General features: G+C 45.1%; 3 protein-coding genes across 5 annotated transcripts; 2 read left to right on the top strand and 1 right to left on the bottom strand.

The window, feature by feature from the left end:
- Positions 1-1,728: 1,728 nt before the first annotated feature.
- Positions 1,729-3,184, top strand: LOC307233336 (immediate early response gene 5-like protein). Its single transcript, XM_080004665.1, has one exon. The coding sequence runs from the start codon at positions 1,849-1,851 to the stop codon at positions 2,707-2,709; it is 861 nt and encodes a 286-aa protein (XP_079860791.1). The 5' UTR covers positions 1,729-1,848; the 3' UTR covers positions 2,710-3,184.
- A 439-nt stretch (positions 3,185-3,623) lies between these two features.
- Positions 3,624-9,785, top strand: LOC307233207 (carnitine O-acetyltransferase). Of its 3 annotated transcripts, none has more exons than XM_080004451.1 (15): positions 3,624-3,782; positions 4,790-5,056; positions 5,632-5,750; positions 6,742-6,795; positions 6,882-7,047; positions 7,207-7,381; positions 7,472-7,650; positions 7,751-7,851; positions 7,942-8,061; positions 8,149-8,271; positions 8,366-8,501; positions 8,594-8,656; positions 8,765-8,902; positions 8,986-9,214; positions 9,695-9,785. In XM_080004451.1, exons 1-14 carry the CDS (start codon positions 3,756-3,758, stop codon positions 9,199-9,201), a joined length of 1,884 nt encoding a protein of 627 aa, XP_079860577.1. In that variant the 5' UTR covers positions 3,624-3,755; the 3' UTR covers positions 9,202-9,214; positions 9,695-9,785. The 3 variants fall into 3 exon arrangements, with proteins under 3 accessions (XP_079860577.1, XP_079860576.1, XP_079860575.1); XM_080004450.1 differs by having other exon boundaries at positions 8,986-9,223; XM_080004449.1 differs by having other exon boundaries at positions 8,986-9,785.
- A 44-nt stretch (positions 9,786-9,829) lies between these two features.
- On the bottom strand, positions 9,830-24,788 carry adamts13 (ADAM metallopeptidase with thrombospondin type 1 motif, 13; the record flags this gene model as incomplete). Its single annotated transcript, XM_080004281.1, has 30 exons — positions 9,830-9,985; positions 10,091-10,266; positions 10,375-10,554; positions 10,678-10,821; positions 10,908-11,244; positions 11,327-11,531; positions 11,753-11,929; positions 12,067-12,196; positions 12,284-12,389; positions 12,472-12,670; positions 12,802-12,981; positions 13,143-13,203; positions 13,453-13,609; positions 13,681-13,862; positions 13,963-14,043; positions 14,125-14,245; positions 14,326-14,474; positions 14,565-14,691; positions 14,989-15,052; positions 15,221-15,372; positions 15,515-15,619; positions 17,247-17,397; positions 17,944-18,078; positions 18,733-18,879; positions 18,968-19,092; positions 19,206-19,289; positions 19,743-19,876; positions 20,441-20,507; positions 20,698-20,854; positions 24,658-24,788. 30 exons carry the CDS (start codon positions 24,786-24,788, stop codon positions 9,830-9,832), a joined length of 4,320 nt encoding a protein of 1,439 aa, XP_079860407.1.
- Between the last annotated feature and the right edge of the window lie 523 nt (positions 24,789-25,311).

Genomic DNA, 25,311 nt, shown 5'->3' with positions numbered 1-25,311 from the left:
CTTCTAATGAATTGAAATCATAAGGCTTCCTGTAGGATTGCTTAATGCTGCCAATCGCCCTGAGAACCTGAGAAAATGTGCTTTTCGGCTGACTGTTTTCTTCCTGTTCTTTCTATTCTCCCTTGCTATATACTAACTGCGGCAAGCAACTCAGAACTCGACGGTACAGCGACCTGCTGGTGAAGAGTCTAACATCTAATAATACATATAAAAGATTTGGTGCATTAACAAGGCCAACACAGTGAAGACAGCGATGTGTTTTTTAACATTTTTGTGTGCTGTTGTACCTCCTCTCTGGACGTGGACGTGATAGGTTATTTTGCTGGTTTTACTCGTGCAAATGTCTCCAAAATGATTCATTGTTAGCGAGCCTGCATTTTTTGTTATTGCTCGGGAGGGGGATTTCACTGAATTCTATGTTAAATTCCACTTTAAAGTAATCATACTTTACTTGAGTAGTTCTGTCATGGGCTGACGTCGGCATAGCTCCACTGTATTTCATAGGATATACAGTTAACTAGGCCGATAACACCTGGAAGTACTAAATTGTTTTACTTAATAGTTTAAAATTATATCTTTTTTCAGTCAAGTGATGATTCTTTGAAGAGCTTGGAAAGCAGTTAAATATTAAGTTGCAGCCTGCCAACAATAAGGGCTAATGATAGGAAAGAATGTGTCTTCACACCAAAATATGAGCTCATGATGTTGAAGTCTTTAATTTTTAGTCAATTCGATTTTGTGTATTACATGTACTTTAATGATTCATTGGAGTTGTTTGGAAAGTTGTTTTCTCATATGACTTTGTTATAATATATTAAGCCATATATTTATACTTGATGATATTATATTTTGCAGTATACTATGCAGTAGCATACTGTCTAATGATGATATATTAGACCGGCTGTTCCAATCTGTCCTGCACTGAGACGTAGTGAACCTTGGCGTGTTGTGCCATGCCTAACTGAATGCTGTTCAATCTAAATTCCTGACAACAGATGCATGCCGGCAGACATGGTTTCAAACCGGCGGCGACGCCAAAATCAACTATACACTATTATCAAGGCGGTGCAAGTGATGATTGGTCTCCCTGATTCACCTATTTGGATGTAAATCAAAGTCACATTTAGGTGTCGGGCTGATGTCAGCCATCTGTCCACGTGGATACACAAACAGATGTGTGGCACGGATGACGGATAATCTCTCAGCAGCGAGGTCTAACCTTGCAGATCTGAGATCCGGAGCAGCATTTCATTTCTCAGTGATTGTCCTAATGACAGCATAGTGATATGCATACAATACACCAGCACTGTGTGTGTGTGTGTGTGTGTGTGTGTGTGTGTTTTACATGTGAAAAAGGAAAGCGCTGTTCCTTTCAGTATGCTAAACAGTATTAAAGGGGATATTGTTATGGTGTTATATCAAATTGGATTGTGCAATAATGCATAATATGCTGTGTTGGGTTGTGTTGGTTCCATTCTAGTCCTTCAATTTCACTCCACATGAACAAAAATGTGGACTATTTCTTAGGCACCAAGACTGAGGCATACAGAACCCGAGAACACACTGAAATGCAGCATGCCCACTCCTATGTGCATGGTGAATGAGGCTTGTAGTGATGTTTGCGTATAACAGAGGGACCGCCTCCCTCCCATTGGACAATGTCAGTCCGAGGGCGTGGCGAGGAAAGATGAGAGTTGCGAATCCATGCCCTAACTGGGAAGACATGGAGCGCTATGCGCACAGTCTGCTCGAATCCAGCAGAAATCTCCACTAAACACACACATTTCTCGGTGTAAAAAATAGCCGTTTTACAGAGAGTGAGGGGGAAGAAGGGCGGCCCGTACGAGGATGGAGTGTGCATTTGACGCACAGAATCTGATCTCCATTTCTTTGAGGAAAATCCAGAGCTCCAGGACGCAGAGAGGGGGCATCAAGCTCCACAAGAACTTGCTGGTAACGTACGTCCTGCGGAACGCCCGGCAGTTTTACATGAACAAGAACTTTACCCAGGCGCAGAGGACGCACCACTACGAGGATGTAGCCACGGTCTGCGAGAAGCAAGACTACCTAGAGTTGTCCGGGAGCTTTACGGAGTTGTCCGACGACTTCTACTGCAACTTTGGCGGGGTTGAGTCGGACACTTGGCACTGCGGAGCGCACCAGCCCGCGGAGGTGGCGCACCAAGACGCGCCCGCCTGCGCGATGGTCTCCCTGGGCGACTCTAACCTCATGGGCTCGGACGCCTGTTGGAGTTGCGCGGACAAGTCGGCGTGGGAGTTGTCCGCCCCGAACACGCATCCCAACCAAAAGACTGTCCTGGACCTGGACACCCATGTGGTGACCACCGTCACCAATGGATACTTCCATTCGGACTGTTGCGCGCCGGCCAAGCAGCCGCAGGGCGCGCAGGGCTTCGGCAAGAAGCGGAGGATGGACTCGAGTTATCACCTTGTGGACCCGGAGTTTTACCTGTCGGACCCGGTGCCGTGTAAGAGGATCCGGACCGAGGAGGACTTTCATTCAGACTCGGAACAGTTGGACACAGCGAACATTTCTAACCTCATCTCGGTGCTGGGTTCCGGGGGACTATCCGAGTTCATGAGCTGGCAGCACTCGGACCTGGAGCAAATATTCGCCGCTCAAACAATGTGTCTGAAGCAGACGCTGCTGTCCGGCAGCGGCTGGACCAGAGCGATCGAAGCCTTTTGATGTTCGGGACTTTCCTTTTTGTTGCGTTCGTTTCATTTCATTTTGCTCATTTCCAATTAAACACAACACGACGGTTCCCTCTGCGCTGTCAGTAAAGCCAGTGGACAGTGTGTGGTTGTACCCACGCGGGGAGTACTTTTTGCACATTAATATCTCAATGCCCATTAAGTATAAAAAAAAAAAAACAATATGTACCATTTATTTTAACCCTTACTTTGTATTTTTTTTTAATTTTTTTTTTATTTTTTTGCTTGGGCACTGGGAGTCTTGTGTTTTGATATTTATGTCCTAAAAAAATATCAGTTGATTTCCACACAGTTTCTCTGGGAAGATGTTGGACGAGCTCCCCCACGTGGCAAACAATGGGCAGTGCGGCCCCACGCACCAGACCCACCCACTCGTGTTGTGCTGTCAATGTATTATTTATAACAGGGCCTGCTTTTCTGTAATCAATAAAAACTAATTTTGTTTAAGACCTGCGACGTATTGGGCTGTGATTTACACCGTGTCCGCTGCAGACGTTCCCCCCGCGCGTGATAATAAAGCGTCTCTCGCCGTCGCGTCCGCTGTCGGGGAAAGTTTCGGAGGAAACTTTCCCCGGAGCCGGGAAAAGTCCGCGACCCCCCCCCCCCTAGTGTGCGGGGAAAGCATGAGCGATCGAACTCGGAGCGACACAGCCTTCTGGAAATGTTTCATAATGATAATAAGAGTTATTATTATTACATTATTTCAAAATGATATAAATATATGCTTTGAATTAATGTAAACTTAATAACTTTGGGAATTCGACCTTTTTTTTTTTTTTTGACTTGTGTCACAACAAGGTCAATACAAATGAACGACGTGTGTGTGCCGTCTGAGGCGGGTACGGCCACCTGATGGCGTTTCACGTTTCACGCGTCCCACCGAACCCGTGGGGGGCGGAGACGGGAGGCGAGGACCTCACGCCCGCGTTGTTTTTCGGGTTTGCCCTTGAGACATGACAGTGCGGGGCTGCGGGGCACGCACGGGAGACCCGGGTCCTTGACGCGCGTCCGCCTCTCGACATGCTCTCGACGTTCGTCCGAGCCGCGGTGAGTGAGCGTGTGCCCCACGCCAACACGACGCGCCGGCCGCGCTCCTCAGGTTAACGTGTGTCGACAGGTAGCGGCGTGTGCGTTATGGAGGGAGGGCGGTGGGTGGGGCAACGCCGCGCCGCGCCGAGCCGACATGCTAAGCTTAGCTACGCTAACACGCTAGGCTAACATGCTAAGCTAAGAGTGACTACGGCTCGACGCATCCGTTGTCACGGTTAGCTTAGCATTATAGCTTAGCGTGGTAGCAGCTTAGCATGGTTCACCGACCCAGGAGACGGCAGCGGTACGGCTACGCGGCGACACGAACATCCAAACGCTGTCATGTCTCTCATTTCGTCCAGTGGTTTTGTTGTTTTGTTTCGCATGCCAAGGCTGTCTTAGAGTAATCCCCTAACCCAAATAAAACAACGCCAACGTGATCGCTACGAAATAATGATGTGTTTTGAGGACGGAGAGCGTTTGGGTTGATCTAGTCAGCGTCGATCTCAAACGACTTGTTGACGCTTTGGATATGCCCCCCAGTGCGTCGATCCGTCATGTTTATCTTCTGGGGGTGAAAGTAACGCTTGGAAACAATTCACCTTTTGTCCTTTATTAATGATGACGTTTAAAGAAGTATCGAATTTATCTCAATGAAATCATTATTATGCTAATATATATATATATGGTTATAACAATTTTAAGCAGTATAGGGCTCAAGGGAGGAATTTTCGATATATGCGAATAACGCTGTAAAAATGAAATAACATCGTCATTTTATTTTATTATTTATAATAATGACATTTGGGAAAAGTGTTGGTGCGATCTTTGAATACATTTATTTTATCTTGTGCAATTAATATCAATGCATTGTAATTTCTTATATTACAATTAATTTGATTACATTTTAATGAATGTAATTCAATAATATATATGCATATTTTTTTTCCCGTACTATACCGCGCTGTCTTGAATCGTGAGCTGAAGGGAAGAATTTCTGAAAACGTGAATAAGCTGTTTTGTAGCTGCGACCAGCCATGGTGAAGCCGTGCAGCCTGGTCAAGCCGCTGGTTCTGGTCCCGGAGAGGTGCCTGCACCAGGAGGCCTTGCCCAAGCTGCCGGTGCCGCCCCTGAAGCAGACATGCCAGCGTTACCTGGCCATGCTGGAGCCCATCGTCAGCCAGGACGAGCTGGAGCACACGCGTCAGCTGGTGCAGGAGTTCCTTAGCGGCGGCGTGGGAGAGAGACTGCAGAAAAGCCTGGAGCGCCGGGCCCGCAAAACCGACAACTGGGTACAACTGTGACTGAAACCGAAATATTATCAAAAACAAACAGACGAACAGTTAAAACCATGGCGGCTCAATCAATCAATATTATTGTTATTATTATCGTCATCGATTGCTGTATCGTAACATAATCACAAACAAGATAACGATTCAAATGAAAACGATTTCCCTAAAATTCGCGACAATTATGTGGCTTGAAATATTTTAGGGCATTTTATTTGAGAAAATAGTTTTCGGTCTGATAGTATACTTAATTTGTAATATAGATTCATGCCACAAATCTAATTTAAATTATTTAACATGTTTTTTTTCTGGTTATTCCTGGTTATTATTTTTTGTGGTTATTGCAATTATAAATACTTCCATATCGTCGAGCCCAAACGAACAGTATAAGCAGGTAGACAACAGCAAGCCATTTCAAACCCAACATGAGAGCTGTTATGGAAACATAATGCAACATGTCTTTTTGCAAAGAGAATGTACACATTCAAGTATGCCCGAAACCAGAGTTATCAACCAAACACCTTAATTCAAGGGACACACAAGGGGATTGAAGCAAACGTTGTGTTCTGCGTATGTAGCTCTCAGAGTGGTGGAGGCAGTCAGCTTATCTGGATTGCCGCATGCCGGTGGCGGTCTACACCAGTCCCGGGGTGGTCCTGCCCCGCATGCACTTCCAGGATCGACAGGGACAGATGAGGTGAGCCACCAGCGTGCACTTTGAAGTTTCAAGACATTGTCACTGGGATGTTTCAGGCTCTTAAAGATATATCTGCCCGTTACCAAAGTAGGTGTTTAGCTTTACTTGTTTAGCGAGAGCCTTCATACGTTTCGGGTCGTTCTAGTTCGAGTCAAACTTGAGTAGAAGGATGATCCAACAACTTTATCCCATGCTCTATTGGCACTTAACGTGTCAATTAGATAGAGTTTCACGTCAACCTTTGCACAGACTTTCCTCCTCTAGCTGGCTATTTTAGGCACTTTTGCAGCTGGTATGTGCGGCTCAGCTTTTTTAGACTACAGTGACCTGTGGGATATGCAGTGAACCATGCAGTCCCGTGAACAAACACAATTCTTGCATGATGACTCTTCACAGGGTTCTTACCAAGTCCTGGAGGTGCTTGAAGCACTTGAATTTTGTCCTCAGAAATTGAAGTGCTGTAATTCCTTGAAAAAAGCCCCCTTTGTCCTGAAGTGCTTGAAAGATCGTTGAAAAAAACAAAAAAAAACGTGACCATTGGAAAATTTGTGATATTCCCCCTGGTTTTGTTATTCAAATCATCCTAAAGTAATAAAACATTTTCAGAATCCCTTTTACAACATAGATGACGACAGGAAAATTTACATTTAATTTAGCATTATTGGACATAGATAGATATACTAATATAAATAATAGACAATTAGACTAAGGTTGTATTATATTTGAATGAACAAAGATCACATTAAAAATTGATTATATGTTTTGCGTGAAGAAAAAATAGTGGTTAAAAAGTACTTGAAAGTCCTTGAATTAAATTTTGTAATGCCTGAATTAACCCTGTCTACCCTTAAGATTGTACAATAATCGCCGCAGAATGTTGAATTCAGAATTTTCCACAGATCTGCTAAAGCCTTTAAATGTTACTATAGAATGTACCGAAATCGATTAAAATAACATTGACCATCATACCAATATGATGCCTTTTCGGTAGGTTTGCTGCTAAATTGATCACTGGAGTATTGGAATTTAAAAGAATGATTGACAGGTGAGTATACCAACTTTAGTACCTGTAGTAAATATTTTCTGTCAAAACAAAAGTGCAAATGAGTAATGAATAGTCATGTGTCCCAGTGATACCCTACCTGTGGAATACCTGAGTGGAAAACCGCTGTGCATGGATCAGTATTACCAAATCCTGAACTCCTGTCGTGTCCCTGGACCAAAGAGAGACACCGTGGTCAACCACGCCATTGGAAAGTCGTCTCCCACCCACATCACCGTGGTGCACAACTTCCAGGTGACTCTAGATGGTGCTGCCGTCCCCTATTTCAGTATTGCAGTGACACTTTCCAAGTTAATTATTCATTTTAGTCTCCATTATTTGTGTGCAATGACTACCAAAAAAATATATGTATTCTGGACAATGAACACAACTTGGCTCTTGTTCCGCGTCCAGTTCTTCATCTTGGACGTGTGCAACAGCGACGGCTCCCCGCTGACCGTGGACCAGATCTACATGCAGCTGGAAAAGATCTGGAACTCGTCCCTGCAGACCAACAAGGAGCCGGTCGGCATCCTGACGTCCCAGCACCGCAACACCTGGGGCAAGGCCTACAACAACCTCATCAAGGGTGAGACCAAAGCAGGTGTAAAAACAGTTGAAAAGTAGACTGCATAAGCCTTGCATCGACCACTTATTCCCTGCAGGTTTTCCTCCTCAGATAGGACGAATAAGGAGTCAGTCCGCGCCATCCAGAAGAGCATTTTCACGGTGTGTCTGGACGCCCCCATGCCGCGGGTCTCGGACGAGCTGTACAAGAGCCGCGTGGCGGCCCAGGTGCTGCACGGAGGAGGAGCACGCTGGAACAGTGGCAACCGCTGGTTCGACAAGACGCTGCAGGTCAGCTCAGGCCTTTTTATTTAATTTTTCTTTTTTGAAAATGCTTGACCGGAACTATTTTATGATAAGAACTAAACACCGTGACGCCATTCATCCCCAGTTCATCGTGGGTGAAGATGGCACGTGTGGACTGGTGTATGAACACGCACCGGCCGAGGGCCCGCCCATAGTTTTTCTCATCGATTATGTCGTTGAATGCATGTAAGTTCCCTTTTATGTGTCATGAAAACAACTATAACAATGACATTGTTCCAAGCATTAGTTGAATTTTGATTCCTCTTCTCACAACAGGAGGAGGACGGAAATCGTCCGCTCTCCCATGGTTCCTCTGGCCACGCCCCAGAAGCTGCGGTTCAACATCACCCCCGAGGTGAAGCGGGACATCGAGAAGGCCAAACAAAATATGAACATGTATGTGTGCAGTGGTAGTCATTTATTTCTGCAATCAAAAATGGACTGCGTTCCGTCTCTCACTAATGGCGTTTGAATTTTTTTCAGGATGGTGCACGACCTGGACGTGAACGTGCTCTTGTTTTCACATTTTGGCAGAAATTTGCCAAAGTCACACAAGTTGAGCCCTGATGCGTTTGTGCAAATGGCTCTTCAGCTCGCTTACTTCAGGTGAGAGTTCTGATCCTCTTCATGACAACACGTTGTTTTTCTTCGCAACAACATCTAGAGGCTGTTCTACGTCGGTTTCCTTTTTGAATCGTAGGATGTATGACATGTGCTGCTCCACCTACGAGAGCGTGACCTTGCGGATGTTCAAATATGGCCGAACGGACAACATCAGGTCAACTACTTTGGACTCCTTAAACTTCGTACAGGCGATGGAGGATCCGGCCAAACAGGTGAAAAGAAAATATTCGAGGCCTGTGAAGTTTGCAGCATGTTAAACCTCCATGAGGACACAGTGAACGCTCTGTGTCTTTGTTTCCAACAGAACACAGAGAGGATGGCGCTGCTGAGGAAGGCTGTTGAGACGCACAGGAAGATGACACATGACGTGAGGACTGGCTGCCCACCAACATACCAAAAATAAACGTATTGTTATCTCTTTAGTCTGAAACAGTCTGATTCACTCCGTTTCTTTTTTTTTTGTTTTTTTGTTTAGGCAATTCACGGACAAGCCATAGACAGGCATATCCTTGGGCTGAGGCTTCAGGCCATTGAGGACCTGACTTCCATGCCTCAAATATTCATGGATACCTCTTACGCTGTGGCTCAGCATTATAATCTCTCCACCAGTCAGGTAGTTACATTTCTGACACCCATATACTGTACATCTCCTACCGCAGAGAAGGTGACATTTGCTTCGCTTTTTTGTGTGGCCAGGTCGGTTCCAAGACGGACTGCGTGATGTGCTTCGGCCCAATGGTGCCGGACGGCTACGGAGTGTGCTACAACCCCATGGACGAGCACATGAACTTGGCCATCACAGCGTTCAACAGCTGCGAGGAGACCCACGCTGCCAAGTTCGCCAAGGCCGTGGAGGACGCGCTCCTGGACATGCAGGCGCTGTGTGAAGACACGGCCAAAGCCACGCAGTGATACAGCACAGGAGGTCCATATGTGTGTGTGTGTGTGTGTGTGTGTGTGTGTGTGTGTGTGTGTGTGTGTGTGTGTGTGTGTGTGTGTGTGTGTGTGTGTGTGTGTGTGTGTGTGTGTGTGTGTGTGGAAATGGAATTAAACCGGCGCCACATGTAGCGGCACAGAGGAGCCGAACAAGAGGAACAGCACATTGCACTGAGCGGGATGAACCCAGGGAAACAGTTATTAAAGCACTGCCTTAATGATGAGAAACAAGTTGAATCACAGATTTTACCTATTTAATTGCGTTTTATCTTTGGATCAAAGTAGCTTGTCCACAAAAGTATATATTTTCTATGTTTTCTCATGTATGTTTGTGCAGGTTACGTTATAATTGTGGATTAGAATTATAGTTTGTTTAACTTGCATTTCAGGTGTAAGATAAGGTGTACATAGTCACGATTAACAAGTGTGAAAGCAAACCCTCATCAATACAATCTCCCTTTCTCCACAGCTGAAAAGATAACATTCATTTCAACATTTCCATGTAACAAAAACATTACCTATGTTTCAACTTGAGAGACTTAAAAACCTGTATTCAAAATGACTCAGCTAGTTCCCTTTTCTTTTCTGTATAAAAATATTTTCCTCAAAGCCGCACAAACGTGTATTCAGCTTTGAAACTCCCTTCGGAATGCAGGTACTCTCCGTGGAACTCGATCTCGGCCATGTTTCCAGACGACCGCCAGAGGAAGAGCCGCGGGCCCTTAAACACGGTCGTCTTTAAGACGTCCATGTCTCGGATCTTGTAGAAATTGACGAGGGAAGAATGATTCGACAAGTTATTGATGGGTTTTGGACAATAACAAACGAGTGCAGTAATTCACACAACCACACATCTGTTCAGTACCATGATGTAGGTGGACTGGGAGTTGGTGGTGTTGAACTGCAGCCCTATGTTCAAGGCCTGTATCCTGATCTTCACCGACGGCGGCGCGTTGATGAGAACTCGACACGTGTGGTTGGTGTCTGGTGTTGTTGGGTTCTCAAAGACACCGTTGGGGGAGAAACGCTGGACGTCGCAGTCTGTGAGGGCAGAGGCAGGAAGGGACATCTCACGGGGCTTGACCCGGAACTGATGCAGGGTGTTGGCTCCAACGCACAACCTTGGTACCACACAAGTAGATGTCTTACCCTGATGATGGTTCTTCTTAGTGTTTGTCTGAGAATTGTAGGTGAGCAGGACGCCCGCTCCTGGGGTCAGGAGGTTCTGACGCAACAGCAGGACGTTGGATTTGCTGGTGATCTTGGTGCCCTTCACCTGCTCACACTTCTTTAGGAAGGCCAGTCGGTCAAAGAAGGCCAAAAATTCCTCTACATGGTGAGCACAGTAACACAGATCGGGTACATACAAGGTAGGAGTTAGAATTGTTGACTTACCTGTGAAATTGAGATATGAGATAAGACAGATATGGGATTGTGATGGGTCATACTCACTATTTTGACACTTCAAGGAGCTGGATAGTACTGTAATGTGGATGACCTCGTTCAGGGGTCGACCTATGGACACGGTGCAGCGACCAGTCACGTGCTGTAAGTCCACAGTGCCCGACTCTTCCAGGAGCAACTGCCCACATAGACCTGGAGATAACAAAACAGCGTGATTAATCGTAACTGGCTTCCCTTCTATTGATGATGAATGGTCAGTAGTGGTTGTTCCAGCTAACTTTTGTTTTGCATCGGAGAGGGTGTGGTTATCCTGGGCTCTGAGGTGGTCGTGGTCAGCATTGTAATTGTTGGCGGCAGCAGAGCCACGCCGTGATGTGAGGCCTGACTCTGCGTTGGAGATGGGAGAGGGTCCTCAGCTACTGTCAGAGTGATGTCTGTGGTGGAGGGGAGGTCTGTGGTGGGCTCCAGGTGTCTGCATCTGCCTGTGGAGCAGCCCTGGATGGTGATGGGTTTGGGCATGTGCATACAGAGAAGGGGGCTCAAGGGCGCTGGGCTTGAGGGCCCCATGCAGGAGACGGCTCTGGACTGGATCCCATATCCACAGGACACCGTACACTGGAGAACAGTGGCAGCTCTCATCAGGTCACATCAGGTGGTTTGTCTTAAACAGTATTCAATTCCTAATTTAATTTCGTACCTGGCTCCACTCCTTCACCTCCCACCTGAAGGTGCACAACTGCACGAGGCAGGGCACCGTGGTGGCCGGCTTGACGGAAGCATGGCACACTTCCTCCGCTACCATGCTCTCCCTGCCATGGACGAACTGGACGCAGGACATGGTCCTCTGAGCTACACCCAGGTTGCATGACACAGAGCAGGAGGCCGTTCTCAAAACCTTCCACCTGGATGGATGGGGTAGCGTAAAAGTGCTATGTCATGAGAGAGAGAGAGAGAGAGAGAGAGAGAGAGAGAGAGAGAGAGAGAGAGAGAGAGAGAGAGAGAGAGAGAGAGAGAGAGAGAGAGAGAGAGAGAGAGAGAGAGAGAGAGAGAGAGAGAGAGAGAGAGAGAGAGAGAGAGAGAGAGAGAGAGAGAGAGAGAGAGAGAGAGAGAACTAGCTCAGTACCTCGCTGGGCAGCTGTTGGTGTTACACGGCACCATGGCCACAGGTTTGGGGAAAGCACTGCACTCTGTATCCTCCACCACCTCCTCCTTCCCCGCCGTTTCTCGGGCGCAGTACAGCACCCTGTTAGCCACCCCTCCACCACAGGTCACACTGCAGACACCTGGCTTGGAGCGCCACCTGCTTTTACATGTTCATATTACACTTAAATTAGATAGAGTGCATGGAATAGAGCAACAGTTTTGTTTTGAGGTTCTTCCAATGACATAGTGTAAACCAAACGGTATAAATTAAACGTCTAGGTTGTCTTTACTGACGTGGGAGGGCAGGGCAAGGTGTTGCAGGCCTTAGAGTAAGGTTGTGGTTTACTAGTGCCGTCACAGTGGAGCTCATGCGCCCCCAGTCTGGTCTGGTGGTCCACACAGGAGAACCACACCGGCAGGGTTCCTAAACAAGCATCAGGCCTTGGTTGAACTCCTCTCATGCTGCACATGCTGTTTTCATAAAGGAACAAGGGCCTCAATCCACACTCACCATTTCCACAGCTCTTTGAACACTGATCAATGACCGGGCTCCAGACGTACACAGGGATGTGTCTTGAGCGCGGCATCAAACCGGACTCCTTAAGAGTCGGATGTTCCTGGGTAACGAAAACAATAATTCTTTAGCTCATCAGACATTTACAATAAATATTTCGAAGAGGTTGATAGGATGAACTTCACCTCTGTCTTACTATCCCAACCAATGGGGCATACATCCACCACACAGGGCACGGATTCAGGTGGTTTGAGTTGCTGTGAACAGAAGCTGTGATCAACTTCAATCTCGCGGCCGTGCTCTGGCCGCACACACGTCACATTGCGCTTGGCTTCTCCTGGCCCACATACTGATAAACAATCCCCTGGCCCCGAAGCATGCCATCTGTGACCACAGATTTTAGGAAAAGCACATATTTTTATTTCTGCCACGGAAACGATCTGTGACATACAGATACGACTGTACCAGAGAGGAACAATTAACCCCCCCAAAAAAAACTCTGTCTCCATGTATACCTGGCAGGACAGTGTTGAAGATTGCATTTCTCAACCGCGTTTGGGGTTGAATCAGGGGGGCATCTGTGGTCAGGAACCTGTGCAACTGTCCCTTCTTGCCTCTGGACACACCTGACAGAGCGCACTCTCTCACCTGCCCCACAGGTGGTGCTGCAGAGCCCAAACTCCCCTGTCTCCCACCTGGAAAGCAGAGGATGCATCTGCATATGCAATCTTTAGGCATTTGTATTGAGATGCGAGTGTGGGAGGTGTTGACTAAATCTGAACTTGACCTTGGAGGACAGGCAGGAAGCTGACAGGATGTTTGCGGTTGTGCAGGTGGAGGAAGGGGATCACAATACTTCTCCTCCAAGTGGTCAGTGCTGTTTTCATGAGTACAGATGTAAACATGCTTCTGTGTACCTGCAGGGAATTAGATCATGTGGAGAAAGACTTTAGAGAGAATCATACTCGCACAATTACCTTTTCTATGATCCATTTCCCATGGTTGGGTGTTGTCGGGTCTATTTTGCATGGTAGAATACTAACCATGATCGAATACCAGGTGAATATTAATACACATTCCTATAGTCTATGTAATGCTTGTATACATTTTAATTTGGACCTGCTTATTGTTTGGCATCCCTTTATGCCCCGACAGCATAATCTCACCTGAGCCACATGTGACAGAGCAGGGGGTCTTGAAGACCGACCATTGGCCCTTGGGTTTGGCTGCTTTGAAATCCTCGCCGCCGATTGGCTCGTAGAACTGGTAGCTTATGTTCGGATTGGTTTTCTCTCCGTATTCTTTTCCATATTTGCGATAGACCTGCAAAATCCACATTTTAAACCCATTTTCATGACAAGTATATGTGTTTTTTTATTAGTGTCTCTGCTGACCTGCACATGTATCTCCTGTTGTGTGGGTCCAGGCACCAGCAGCTCCTCCATCTCAGGCAAGAGGTCAGGGGTCAGGTAGACGAAGAACTCTATGTGCCTGTCATCCAGTGGGGAGGGGTGGGTCGTGTTTAGCGCTGTGTTACCGGTCCCGGACACCACGTACCGATCCCCGACCGTCACGGCTGCAAACAACAACAGCAAATTCAACTTCCCTTGGTGTTCACATTAATGCGTTAATGCAATGACTCTGATTCGAACCTCTCCAGAACCCTCTGCACTCACCCATGTGGGTAAAGACGGGCGCCCTATTGACAATGTGCACCTGTGTGGCGTTAACCGGAAGAGACAGGAAGGTAACGTACTCTGGGAAGGGAAAACAGCAATTAAAAGTGAGAGAAGGTTAATATAGTGTATCCTATGAACCTCCAGTGAGCCGTGCCATACCTCTGGCTCGACCCCCGCCATAGGAGTTGGAGGTGAAGCCGCAGGACGAGCCGTCTCCCCCGCACACCCCGCAGACGTCGCTCACCTTCCCAGACCTCAGCATGCCGTCGCAGCCAAACAGCTGTTCGGAGAGAGGGATGAGTGGGAATCCCCTCATAATGCGTTCATATCAATATAAATGAATGTAATGCAATGCTTTACCTGGCACTTTCCCTTCAAGCAAGCGGCCGTGACGCCGAAGGGAGCTGGACTCTCCGACTCGCACCTTGTCCCATCCGCAAACTGGGGCCCCCGGCTGACGATGAAGTTTTCTCCCTCCGACTGGCACGTGTGCCTGCATTGCTCATCGCCTGCTCACGACAAGGATCAAAGGAAAAATAAAATAAATAAGAAAACTTCACAGAAATCAAACTCTGTCGACAGTCCCTAGCCTTCCCTACCTTTGCTAAAGCTGACAGCAGGAAGCCAGGTATAAAAGAAGGCCATGTTTGGTCGCAGGAAGAGGGGCTGGGGGTCGGTTTGTGAACACTGCTCGGCCATGAAGTCCATCTGGGTGCGCTCACATGGCTTCAAAGAAACGGATGGTAAACAGACAGAATGGTCTATAGCTTGAATAAGAAACTTGCTCGCACGGTGGTTATTACTGGAATAAGTTGTGTTTGCTTGTTTTGCCCTGTATATGTTTTCCGGTCTCATTTTCCAGTCTACTCTGTTACTTGTAATTCTATAAGGCTGTTATCTACATGTAGTACGTTCTGCTCAGGCCAGCAACGTGTATAGATAAAGGGTGCAATGATCCAGTGAGTAAATTGTATTGATCTACTGTATGGACACTGACTGTCAACAACAGTAAAGAGAATGTACCTGCTGGTGACAAAGTTCAGCCTCGATATCTCGGCCCTCGCAAAAATTCCCCCCAAAGGCAGGCCTGGAAAAAAAATAGACAATCACTATGGCATTCCAACTAAATTATATTTTCAAGGTACATTTGTAATGTGAAATTAACCATTAGAAGGACATTATCACCCACGCCAAGTGCAGACATGAGATGCTACTATCTGTTTGTGACTAATATTTGTTATGTTGTGTTTGTTACCTGGGATTGTTGCATTCCCGTGTGCGGTATGTGACCCCACCGCCACATGTCCGGGAACAGGGGGAGAACTCAGACCAACTGGACCAGGAGCCATGCACCAGAAGAGGGGTGCTGAGTTGGTCTGGGGACACACAGCGGCCCTTCAAACACCACTGTCATGGGAGGATATGTAAGTTCCAAAGATGCCGTTCATCAAATAACGGTAAATAATGATGCATGGCAGATAAATGTTGGATCAAACTTGATCATTGAACAATGGTACTAGCTAAGGACTCGGTGGGGGGGGGACCTGACCTGGTTTGGTGCACACTCTGTTCCATCCAGCAGTGGAACCAGGAGGCGTTTGCAGGAGCTATCATCACCAGGATTGATGTGACAGGACAGAACACGACATGGTGGCTGGTGTGGAAAAAAAAGAAGTGATTTTATATATACACTACTCACAAAAAGTTAGGGATATTCGGCTTTCGGGTGAAATTTCAGGATGAACCTAAAATGCACTCTATCCTTTACAGGTGAACTTAATTTGACCTTCTCTAAACTTTTGAATGCACATGTCCAACTGTTTAATGTTTCAGTACTTTTTGCACAACTTGCTGTTCTCTAACAAGGAGCTGAACGGCAAAATTCACAAGAGGTGTTTGATGCGTGAATTGACCAATACATTTCCTGGTTCAATTAGAATTGGTATTTAAACAGTCCTCTTGATCATGCTGTTCACATTTTGACATCATGAGACCAAGACGACACCTAACAATTGATCAACAGTACCTCGCCATTGCGAGGCTTCAAACAGGATGTTCTCCGAGGGAAGTGGCCACTGAGCTGAGAGTGTCACAGAGTGTCATCAGCAGGTTGCAACAGAGATACAGAGACTGGAAGAGTCACAGAAAGGCATAGAAGTGGACGTCCTTTGGCCACATCCCACACTGATGAGCGCTTCATTGTGAACAGTGCCCTGCGGAACCGGATGATGAATGCCACTCAACTCCAGGCACATTTAAGGGAGGTGAGAGGCACCCAAGTGTCACGTCAGACCATTCAAAACCGTTGACATCAGCGTGGTCTGCGTGCTAGACGACCTGCAAGGGAACCTGACCACACCACCAGGCACAGGCATCATCGTCTTGCACGGGCCAGGGAGCATTTACGCTGGACGAGGGACCAGGGGCCTCAGTGCTGTTCTCTGATGAAAGTCGATTCACGTTGAGCAGAAATGATGGCCGCCAACGATGTTGGAGACGTCAAGGAGAGCGCTATGCATCAGCCACTGTTGTCACCAGATGAGCCTTTGGTGGTGGTGGTGTTACAGTGTGGGCAGGTGTGTCCAGTCAATACAGAACTGCCCTACACTTTGTGAATGGTACAGTGACAAGCCCATACTACCTGAATAACATCATTCATCCAGTCATTGTGCCCCTGCATGGACAACACAGGCCTCATTTCATCTTCATGGAGGACAATGCTCCAGCTCATCGAGGTGGCATCATTAGGGAACGGCTGCTGGAGACTGGGGTACCTCAAATGGAGTGACCTGCACTTCCTCCAGACCTGAATCCCATAGAAAACCTATGGGATCAGCTGAGTCGCCATGTAGAGGCTCGTAACTCTGTACCCCCTTCAAGAAGAGTGGGGGCCATGCCTCAGCAGACAATAAGTCGACTTGTGAACAGCATGAGACGTCGTTGTCAAGCTGTAATTGATGCTCAAGGGCACATGACAAGTTTTTGAGACATTGACATTTTTTGTTGTGGTAAACCCACCACTGTTGCTGGCTTTTGTTTCAATAAATTGTTTGAGATGACGAAATCACCATTGCATACTTCTACTTAAATGCCCTACTTTCATGATATAATATCACTGTAGCGTGAACTTTTTACATTTTCCATAAATTTCACCCGAAAGCCAAATATCCCTAACTTTTTGTGAGTAGTGTATATGTACAGTATATAGTAATGATCTATTTTATTTATGATAAGAAGGTGCCATCCAGTGGCACAAAGCAGGTATGACAGGCGCCTCTCACCATGTCGGGGTTGGTGAAGGAGCAGGCTCTGGCAGTGCTTCCAAAAGCTATTCGACACTGGTCATCCACACCATAATACAGGCCTGGCTTCCAGTCCTGCAGAGAGCCTCCAAGTGCAGGGAGATCTTTCACACATTCAGCCTTTTGTGCACTGCAAACATTGCACAACATTAAATATGACTCCACAACGTCAGAGTAAACCTAGGTGCCTCATCTTTGCTAAAATGAGGGATTATTTGATCAGTGAGGTTCTAACCCTGCAAAAGAAACATTTAAAATATGCTTTATGGTCTGCTTTAAAGAGTCCCAAAAGGTTGCCAAAAGTTGTGATTTTGGGAATTGCTGAATTTTCAGAGGAATGTTATCTAGAGTACACTGGGGCCTTGGACAACATCAGAGCCCTAAACGACAGTGTTTGCCTCGAAAAGGATAATTATTTGGAAAAAGAACAAACCAGAGTTTTAGAGAAATTCAAAGCTAGGAAAAACAAACAAAACAAAAAAGCCCCAAAACAACTGAACTGAAGGCTGGCTGCCAGAGCCAAAGCCCTTCTGGGAGAATCATTTATATTCCGGTCTCGATGTAAATGAAATATTAATCACATAATCACAGATGAGGATCCTCATCTACAGTCTCGGGGGTGTGTGATGAATAGGAGATGGTGCCGGGCGCAGCTGCACCGAACAGGTTTCCCCACCTGAAGAATGCGAACAGCTGCTGCCTGCTGCACGGGGACCAGGTGAGATCCACGCTGTTGTAGCCCCCATCAGAGGCCATCATGAAGCCACTCCTGCTGCAGGTGTTCCCAACCCCGTCGTGGTTTATCCCAAAACTGGGCACAAACAAATCCAGCTCAGTAACGTCATTAAAAATAAATGGTGTGGTATGGTGTGCAGGAAGTGCAGGAAGTTGATGGCAAATGGTTGAAATTTCAACCACACAATGTGAAATAAACAAACAACACTGAAGCCGCAAAGTACTAATAAACATTTAAAGTGGTAATCCGTAAGATTATTTTCAAAAATGTTATCACACATTTAATACTTGTTTACTGTCACTGTTAAAGAATCAGCCATTCGATGTATTTATGTTATGAATATGCATCTCTATATGCTGTTTCCATTGTTGGAGGCGGGGTCCGCCACCAACAACGAAATGCAGCTGCGGTGAATTTGATAAACTAGTGTGTGAATCAACATCCACATAAAAGAATAGCACCCTCGGATGAAAAATATTCCCCCCATCTCAAGTGACCAAATAAAAAAATCAGAAGAAGGCATATACATGCAAGAAAATAGTTTGACCATATTAAAGCAAAGACAAGGTGAAACCAGGTGTATTCTGGGACTTGCAGGGTAATTCACCCAACACGGACCCTCTTATGGATTACCACTTTGAAAGAAAAAATGACATTAGACTGACGTGGTTATTGATGTCATAGCCAATGCTTTTAACACATTAGATATTTGCAACTGCAGTCAATTACCTGTGGCCGATTTCGTGTGCAATAGTGATGCCAAGGTCGAAGCCAGTGTCCTCAGTGATAACACAGCTCCAGTCAGCGGTACATGCTCCACCCAGTTGCGCTACACCCCTCACTTGCTTGTTTCCGTCGGGCAGCACCAGGTCGTACCTGTTGGGCGTCCGACACACTTCAGTAAAGCAAGAAGTTACTTTTCAGGACTATTTTTTTTCTGTTCTTACAATGGATCACAGAATACCTTGTGATGTAAAGCACCAGGTCGGCGTGTAGCGGGTCTGTGTCGTTGGATGGGTTGACCCTCCTCCCCCACTCACACACACTTTTCAAAGACGAGGTGATGTTGGCGGAAATTTGGATATCTGGCTAGAATAAAATGGCACAAGAGTGAGAGACCACTGTTCAATGAATGAAGAATGTAAAGCTCCCACAAAGCAGCTCATAGAAAGTGAATGTGAGTGAATCTAGGAGCTGCTGACCTCCGGCTCCGACAGGATGATCATGCGGACCAGATGCACCCGCATGTTGGCCCCCAGCGTCATGTCCCTCAGCAGCTCCGAGGCCTTGAGGGCCACATAGGATTAGTGAAAAAAAAAAAAAAAAAGAAAAGTTTGGATGTAGTTTCATTTCTGGCACAATGGATTATGTAAACATATTCAGTCATGGCTATATATTTTTTTATATATATATTTTTGTTTTATAATTATTTTTCAAGTAATCCAACCTGTTTAAGTTTTTAAGTAGGGCAGTGTCTCGTTGGTGTCTACTTATTTTTGTCAGCATGTTTATTGTTGATACAGAGATGTATTGTTTATTATTAGTATCTTTTTTTTAGGTTCATTGTATATTGCCAGATTTCTTCCCCATTTATTTTTTAATTACTCTATCGCCTACTCTATTGCCTATTGTTAATATATATTCATATGATCTATCTGTCCATCCATCCGTCGATGTTTATCTAACACTTGTTTCAGTACCTTCAGATGTCAGCTATTCAACTCGTTAAACAAACTCACGATGTTGAGGTTGGTGAGGATGTATCTCTCCGTGTCTTGCTTGTGGGTTTGCTGGACGTCAGGCCCCACCACCACCACTAGCTCCAGGTGAGTCACGTCGGGGACCGGGGCGGAGCGACGTCCCCGCCCGGTGGCTGTGTACAGAGAGAGGCTTTACTCACACGGGTACAAAGGTAAAAATATAGTACAGAAATACTGTAGCGATCTCCATATTGAGCTTCATTATTTTTATATTGTAAATAAACACAAGAGGAGCGGATGATGTGCCGTGAAAAGGCATTTGCCCCCTTCCTGATCACCTCTACTATTTGCATATTTGTCATTAAAATGGTTTCAGACCTTTAGGTAAATTGCAATATTAGACAAAGGGAAATTGATAAAACACAGCTTTTTATTATTATTGAATGTTTTTAGTGAAAAAAAAGTGACATCCAATATCACCAATGTGGAAAAGTAACTGCCCCCTTCAACTTAATAACTGGTTGCACCACCTTTAGCAGCAATAGCTGCAGCCACACACTTCCTATTATTTCATCAGTCTTTCACATCGCTGTGGAGGACTCTTAGCCCACTCTTCTTTGCAGAACTGCTTTAATTCAGTCACGTTGGTAGGTAGATTAAGGATATCTGAAAATCTGGAAGGGGGGAATTACTTTTTCATGTGCTGAATTGATCAGCCTTGAAGCGTCGACATGTACCTGAGTTTGCTAAAGCAGTTCTGGGATAGGAAACCAGGCTCATTTCATTGAACCGCCGAGGCGAAAGCTTAAGAGAGATATGGGAGGAAAGAAACTTAGTGTAAACAACAACACATTACACCAGCTTTCACATTTTATTGTTAAGGTTATGAAAAAAGAAACTACACATGAATGTCTCTCTGGGGTTCTGGGATTGAAGAGGCCGATCCACAGTGTAAAGTTGAAGAGTTCAATGTACTTTGCAGATGTCCACCTACCTCCTCAAATGCTGATCCCAGCAGAGCGGCCAGGCCCGGCAGCAGCAACAGCACGGAGAGCAGCTTCATAAACAACATGTCTCCCCTCAGGTCCGCCTGGCCTGCTGCTTCTAGTTCCGATTTATGGAGTCCAAGTATGTCCGGCGTGGTGATCCTTCTGTTCGGTCAAACGGGAGAAAACTGTTTGGGTACACCGGTGCAAAGTTGATGAGTGACACACTGCATTTGTATTTTTTATTTATTTTTTCCCTCTGCGTGGGGTTTGAGGGGGTAAAGATCAATATTATCCCATTGGTTGTTTTTGCTGGCGCTCTGCTGATTCGTTGGTCACATTCTGTTTGATTTTGTCTCAAAATAATCCTTTAGTCACACACAGACCATACATTTGCTGAGTTAGAAACATTGATTATTGTATGGCTGTTCTTCTCCCACTAGCGCTATTAAAACTCATAAATCCAGTACAAGTACTCTGTTACTGTACCTAAGTACTTGTCAAGTCGCTGTACTTACCTAGGTATATTGAGTTTCCGAGACTTTCAACTTAGACTGTACTTTTTAGCACGGTCCCATTACACACATATTAGGCACCTTTTTACTTCACATTTAACTTACACTTTTAAGCTTTACCTTTCACTAAGTTAAATTCAATTTTATTCTACTTATTTCTATTATTATTATTTCTGTTTTATTTATTTATTTTGTTATTATATATATATAAATATAACAACATGTGTTTTTGTAAATGATGTGTTTTTTTCATGTATGTCATTGCTGCTGCAACACTGGAATTTGCCTTTGGGGATTAATAAAGTACCTTTATCTTATCTCATCATATTAGGTTTTTTTTTTAAACTGCTGATTCAGGATAATATCTCATCAACGATTATTTATGTCCATACCCTTGCAAATGACTGACACCACCTATGCTATTTCTTTTATAAATTGTAATCAGGATGTATGAGCATAAGCAAGGTACAGTTTATGGCGTATTATGGACTCTTCAATATATACCAGGGCACTGGTTGTGACCATGACTTTTACTTTTAATACTTAGTCCAATTCCAAATGTTCTAATAATATGATATAATCATTTAATCATTTTTATATAATAAAATATTTATTATATAATAATATATTTATTATTACATATATTATTATATTAGAAAATATAATAATATACCACCTGGTATTTTCACTTTTACTAGTAATTTCAGTCAGGGTAATTGTACTTTTATTTAAGTAACAGACTCAATCCCAATAGTATCCACTGGAAACAGGGTATTTCACTGGGTGTCATAGCCATGGTTATCCACTAGAGGGCAGAGTTTATAATGTTTCTAGTGTTGATTGAATTGCCAGAACCCGGGCGGGGAGGGAGGAAGCAGGGTCTCCTCCACCCTGAGAGCAGGCTCAAGTGTCCTTTCTTCAAGCATATATAAAACACACCGCTGCCATCCATGACAGCCATGCGATTGTCCAATCTAGAATAACATTTTTTGGGGGGTGGAACAGGATATGCAGTGAAATATAAAGCAAATGATATAACTGCCTCTTCAAGCTACAGCTCAAATTGACTTATTTTCTTGGGGGGTTTTTTTCCTCCTGGGAGCCTTTTGGGCCTAATGGATTTGCTCTACTCATCTTGTTTTTCATCAACACTCTGGTGTGTATAATCCATATTAGTTCCACTGAGCTGTTGGTGGTGGGAAAACAACGGACGATTTCAGAAAAAACAGCGGGAGATAATCACTGCCATGATTTCTGGGCGATCTTTGAAAAATGTTACTAAATCAATCTTGTATTTCTTAAATGAGCAAAGTTCCCTCCTGCTTCCGTCCAACAGTTGCACAAGAGTCATTCTATAGAGCCAGAATGCTCTATTTTCACGGCTTTGGGAAAATTGATTAACCCTCTCATTTCTCAACCTCCTCTCTCTCTCCATTCCCTTCTTTCCTGAGGGGGTATAGTTTATCTCCATAAAGCTGGAATTCAAGCCCCATCTGGCTTTAGTCTGCCAGATATCTGGCCGTCGTTGGTCTGAATTAACAGCTGGGTGTCTCATGCATTACACACCAGCGTGGCCGTTCCGCTGAAACCTCGATGCCCCGCTGGATTTTCAAAAGCGAAGCGGACTGATAAGTGCTGTCGGAGTCCCCTGACCGTGCCGACGCGGAGAGGGCCGCCACAGGATTGTATATTCATGATGTTCTAAATTATACATACAGCCCATATGGAGCTTTCTAGCGAGTTCAAGAGATTGTTCTGGTTGATGCTTAGATAACACGTGGTGGGCTTGATAACACTGCACAGGGAGTTTGTTCTTCATTGAATTTAATTAAAATATATATTTTATGTCTCATGTTATTTTGTGTGGGTTTTAGTTGAGAGCACGTTAATACGTTTTTCGTGTAAACGGTGCACTTAGATGTGCTCCGGATGAGACACCACAGCTTCCCAGACTGATGCGTCTCATGCTGTGTATTTTTATTCAGTAAACAGTAAGTAATAGCAGAAGTTACTTTAGCAGTGCCATAAATGTTAACCAAGCATGATTTGATAGTCATTTCTATTCGGCCCACCATTTTGAGGTGCATTTATGTAGAAAGGCCTCCAAATGATGCTCATTTATCAGCTGGCTCCATTCCTCCCTCCGTCCTTTTTGAAAATAATAGTGGTTTCAGAATCTGTGCATGACCATTAACATTTCAATACATTTTTTTCTTAGCTTATTATGTAAAAAAAAAAAAAGAACTGCCAGGACAGTGCTGTAGTGGCTGGGAAAGTTTATTCTCTCAGAATATGAAGACTTTGGCATGGAGACCCTGGCTCAGGCCGCTGAGTAAATCAAAAGAAGAAGAAAGGATCACATCCCTTATCTGCTGTATCCGCTGACACTTAAAAAAAACAACAGATTTCCGAATCGCGAGCGCTGCGTTATTGTGGAAAGTTAGGACCTCGGATTTTCGTGACACAGAAATAGGGAATGTGAAGCTGACGTCACGTTGCCGGAGCAAGCCGCCATATGTGGGGGATCACTCGCATCGACTGTGAATGTCGCTCTGCATTTCTGAGTTAAAAGATGGCTTGGAGGTCTTGTTAGGTGGAGATCTGCCACAGGAGATCTTGCCACCATCTTGCGGGAAACCTCGAGCCTTCTTTTTCTCCATTTTTGTACATTTAGTATATTTCAGCTGTCCAAATGAATGGAAGCGATCCTCCAAAAATGGCAACCAGAGTCCATAGCAACCCACAGCAACCCATAGCAACCGTCATTTTGGTTGCCTCACATTCAGATTCCCTGTAAGAAATGTGTCAGGAGCTCAAGAAAAGCAAAATCACCAATTGCCTGCTGCAAACGCTCACAAAACATGTATAAATATTTATCTCAACTGCTACAAGCTTATTATTATTATTATTATTATTATTGTTATTTATGAGTCTCTCTCTTTCGTGCCGACGCATCAAGCTGTAGAGATAATTTGTGCTAGAAATCCAACTGTTGATGGATGGATTGTATTCCCACCTTGTCAGTGGCAGACGTGACACTGCTGCCGCAGCCTGTGATGCATCGAGTGGAGGCGTAGAAAAGGATGTTCCCTCTCCCCAAACAGTGTTCCGCCGAATGTTCAGTGTTTTAGCATATAATATATTTTTATTGATATTATTATCATTATTACATTATACACTGCCAGCATGCATCGCCTGCATAAACTAGCTGTATTAAGACCGCTATTACGGCTTAGGTTTTACCGATTGTTCCAGCATTTCCCCCTTTTATGAGCGGGTGATTCCGATTCAGGCCAACCGGTGTCTCTGAGCAGGATCCACCATTAAAAAAATAAAAATTAAAAATTAAATCATCCCACCAGGAATTTTCCTTTGATTTACCCCGGTTCCATTGACCTCTTTCTCTCACGCTCTGTTTCGCCTGCTATCCCTGTGAAGAATACCCACGCGTACCTGCAGTTGCCTGCAGGGAAGGGCACAGAGTGCCACAAACGCCTGGTGAGGACGGACAGCCTCCGTGTAGATTCCTGCAGATCAGTTTGGAAACCAGTGACATTCTGTAGATTTTTAAACAAGGAAACCATGACAACATGTAGCCCGCCGCTCCATGGCTTTGCCGCGTTTTGATTATGTGTCGATTCGAAGTTGTGAAAAGCAACTCATCAACAAGTCCCGTTGCAACACTTGAGATATATGAATTGTGTCCACTTTAAGTATATTTTATGCGAAATAAACACTTTTAAGAGACGGCTCTGTGGAATGCTCGACTCTGAGTGGTCATTGGATAGCGACTATCAAAGGTCAGTTAAGTCTTTATTTTTTGACAACGTCCCCCTGTCGTGTTCATAATGACTGTTGCTACGGGCAACCGCTTCCACGTCCGCTTTCACGTCCTTCGCACCGCTCCGCCCACATGCTAATGCTAACGTTGGCTGGTGGCGACATCTTGTGACGTCACACGGCAACTACAATGGGAGATTTGCGATGAACGTCGTCCCATTTTTCACAGGAATAACAGCAACTAGCTTAGGCAGACGTGGGGCAAAGTGTTCTTTGTAGGGTGAATAGTTTGTTGCGTTTGTCGCTGCGGTGTTTTTTTTTTTTCTT

The sequence above is a fragment of the Zeus faber genome (genome assembly GCF_960531495.2).
Source record: "Zeus faber genome assembly, chromosome: 7".
In the NCBI taxonomy this organism is placed as follows: Eukaryota; Metazoa; Chordata; class Actinopteri; order Zeiformes; family Zeidae; genus Zeus; species Zeus faber.
The sequence above is the reverse complement of the archived record's forward strand: the minus strand, read 5'-3'. Positions and strand labels throughout refer to the sequence as shown.

Bases quoted from the DNA above. Each gene is read 5' to 3' on its own strand.
- LOC307233336 (XM_080004665.1), top strand. From the start codon at position 1,849: ATGGAGTGTGCATTTGACGCACAGAATCTGATCTCCATTTCTTTGAGG.
- LOC307233207 (XM_080004451.1), top strand. From the start codon at position 3,756: ATGCTCTCGACGTTCGTCCGAGCCGCG. The intron at 5,751-6,741 runs GTGAGCCACCAG...CCTTTTCGGTAG, and splicing joins GATCGACAGGGACAGATGAG to GTTTGCTGCTAAATTGATCA. The intron at 7,651-7,750 runs GTCAGCTCAGGC...ATTCATCCCCAG, and splicing joins GGTTCGACAAGACGCTGCAG to TTCATCGTGGGTGAAGATGG.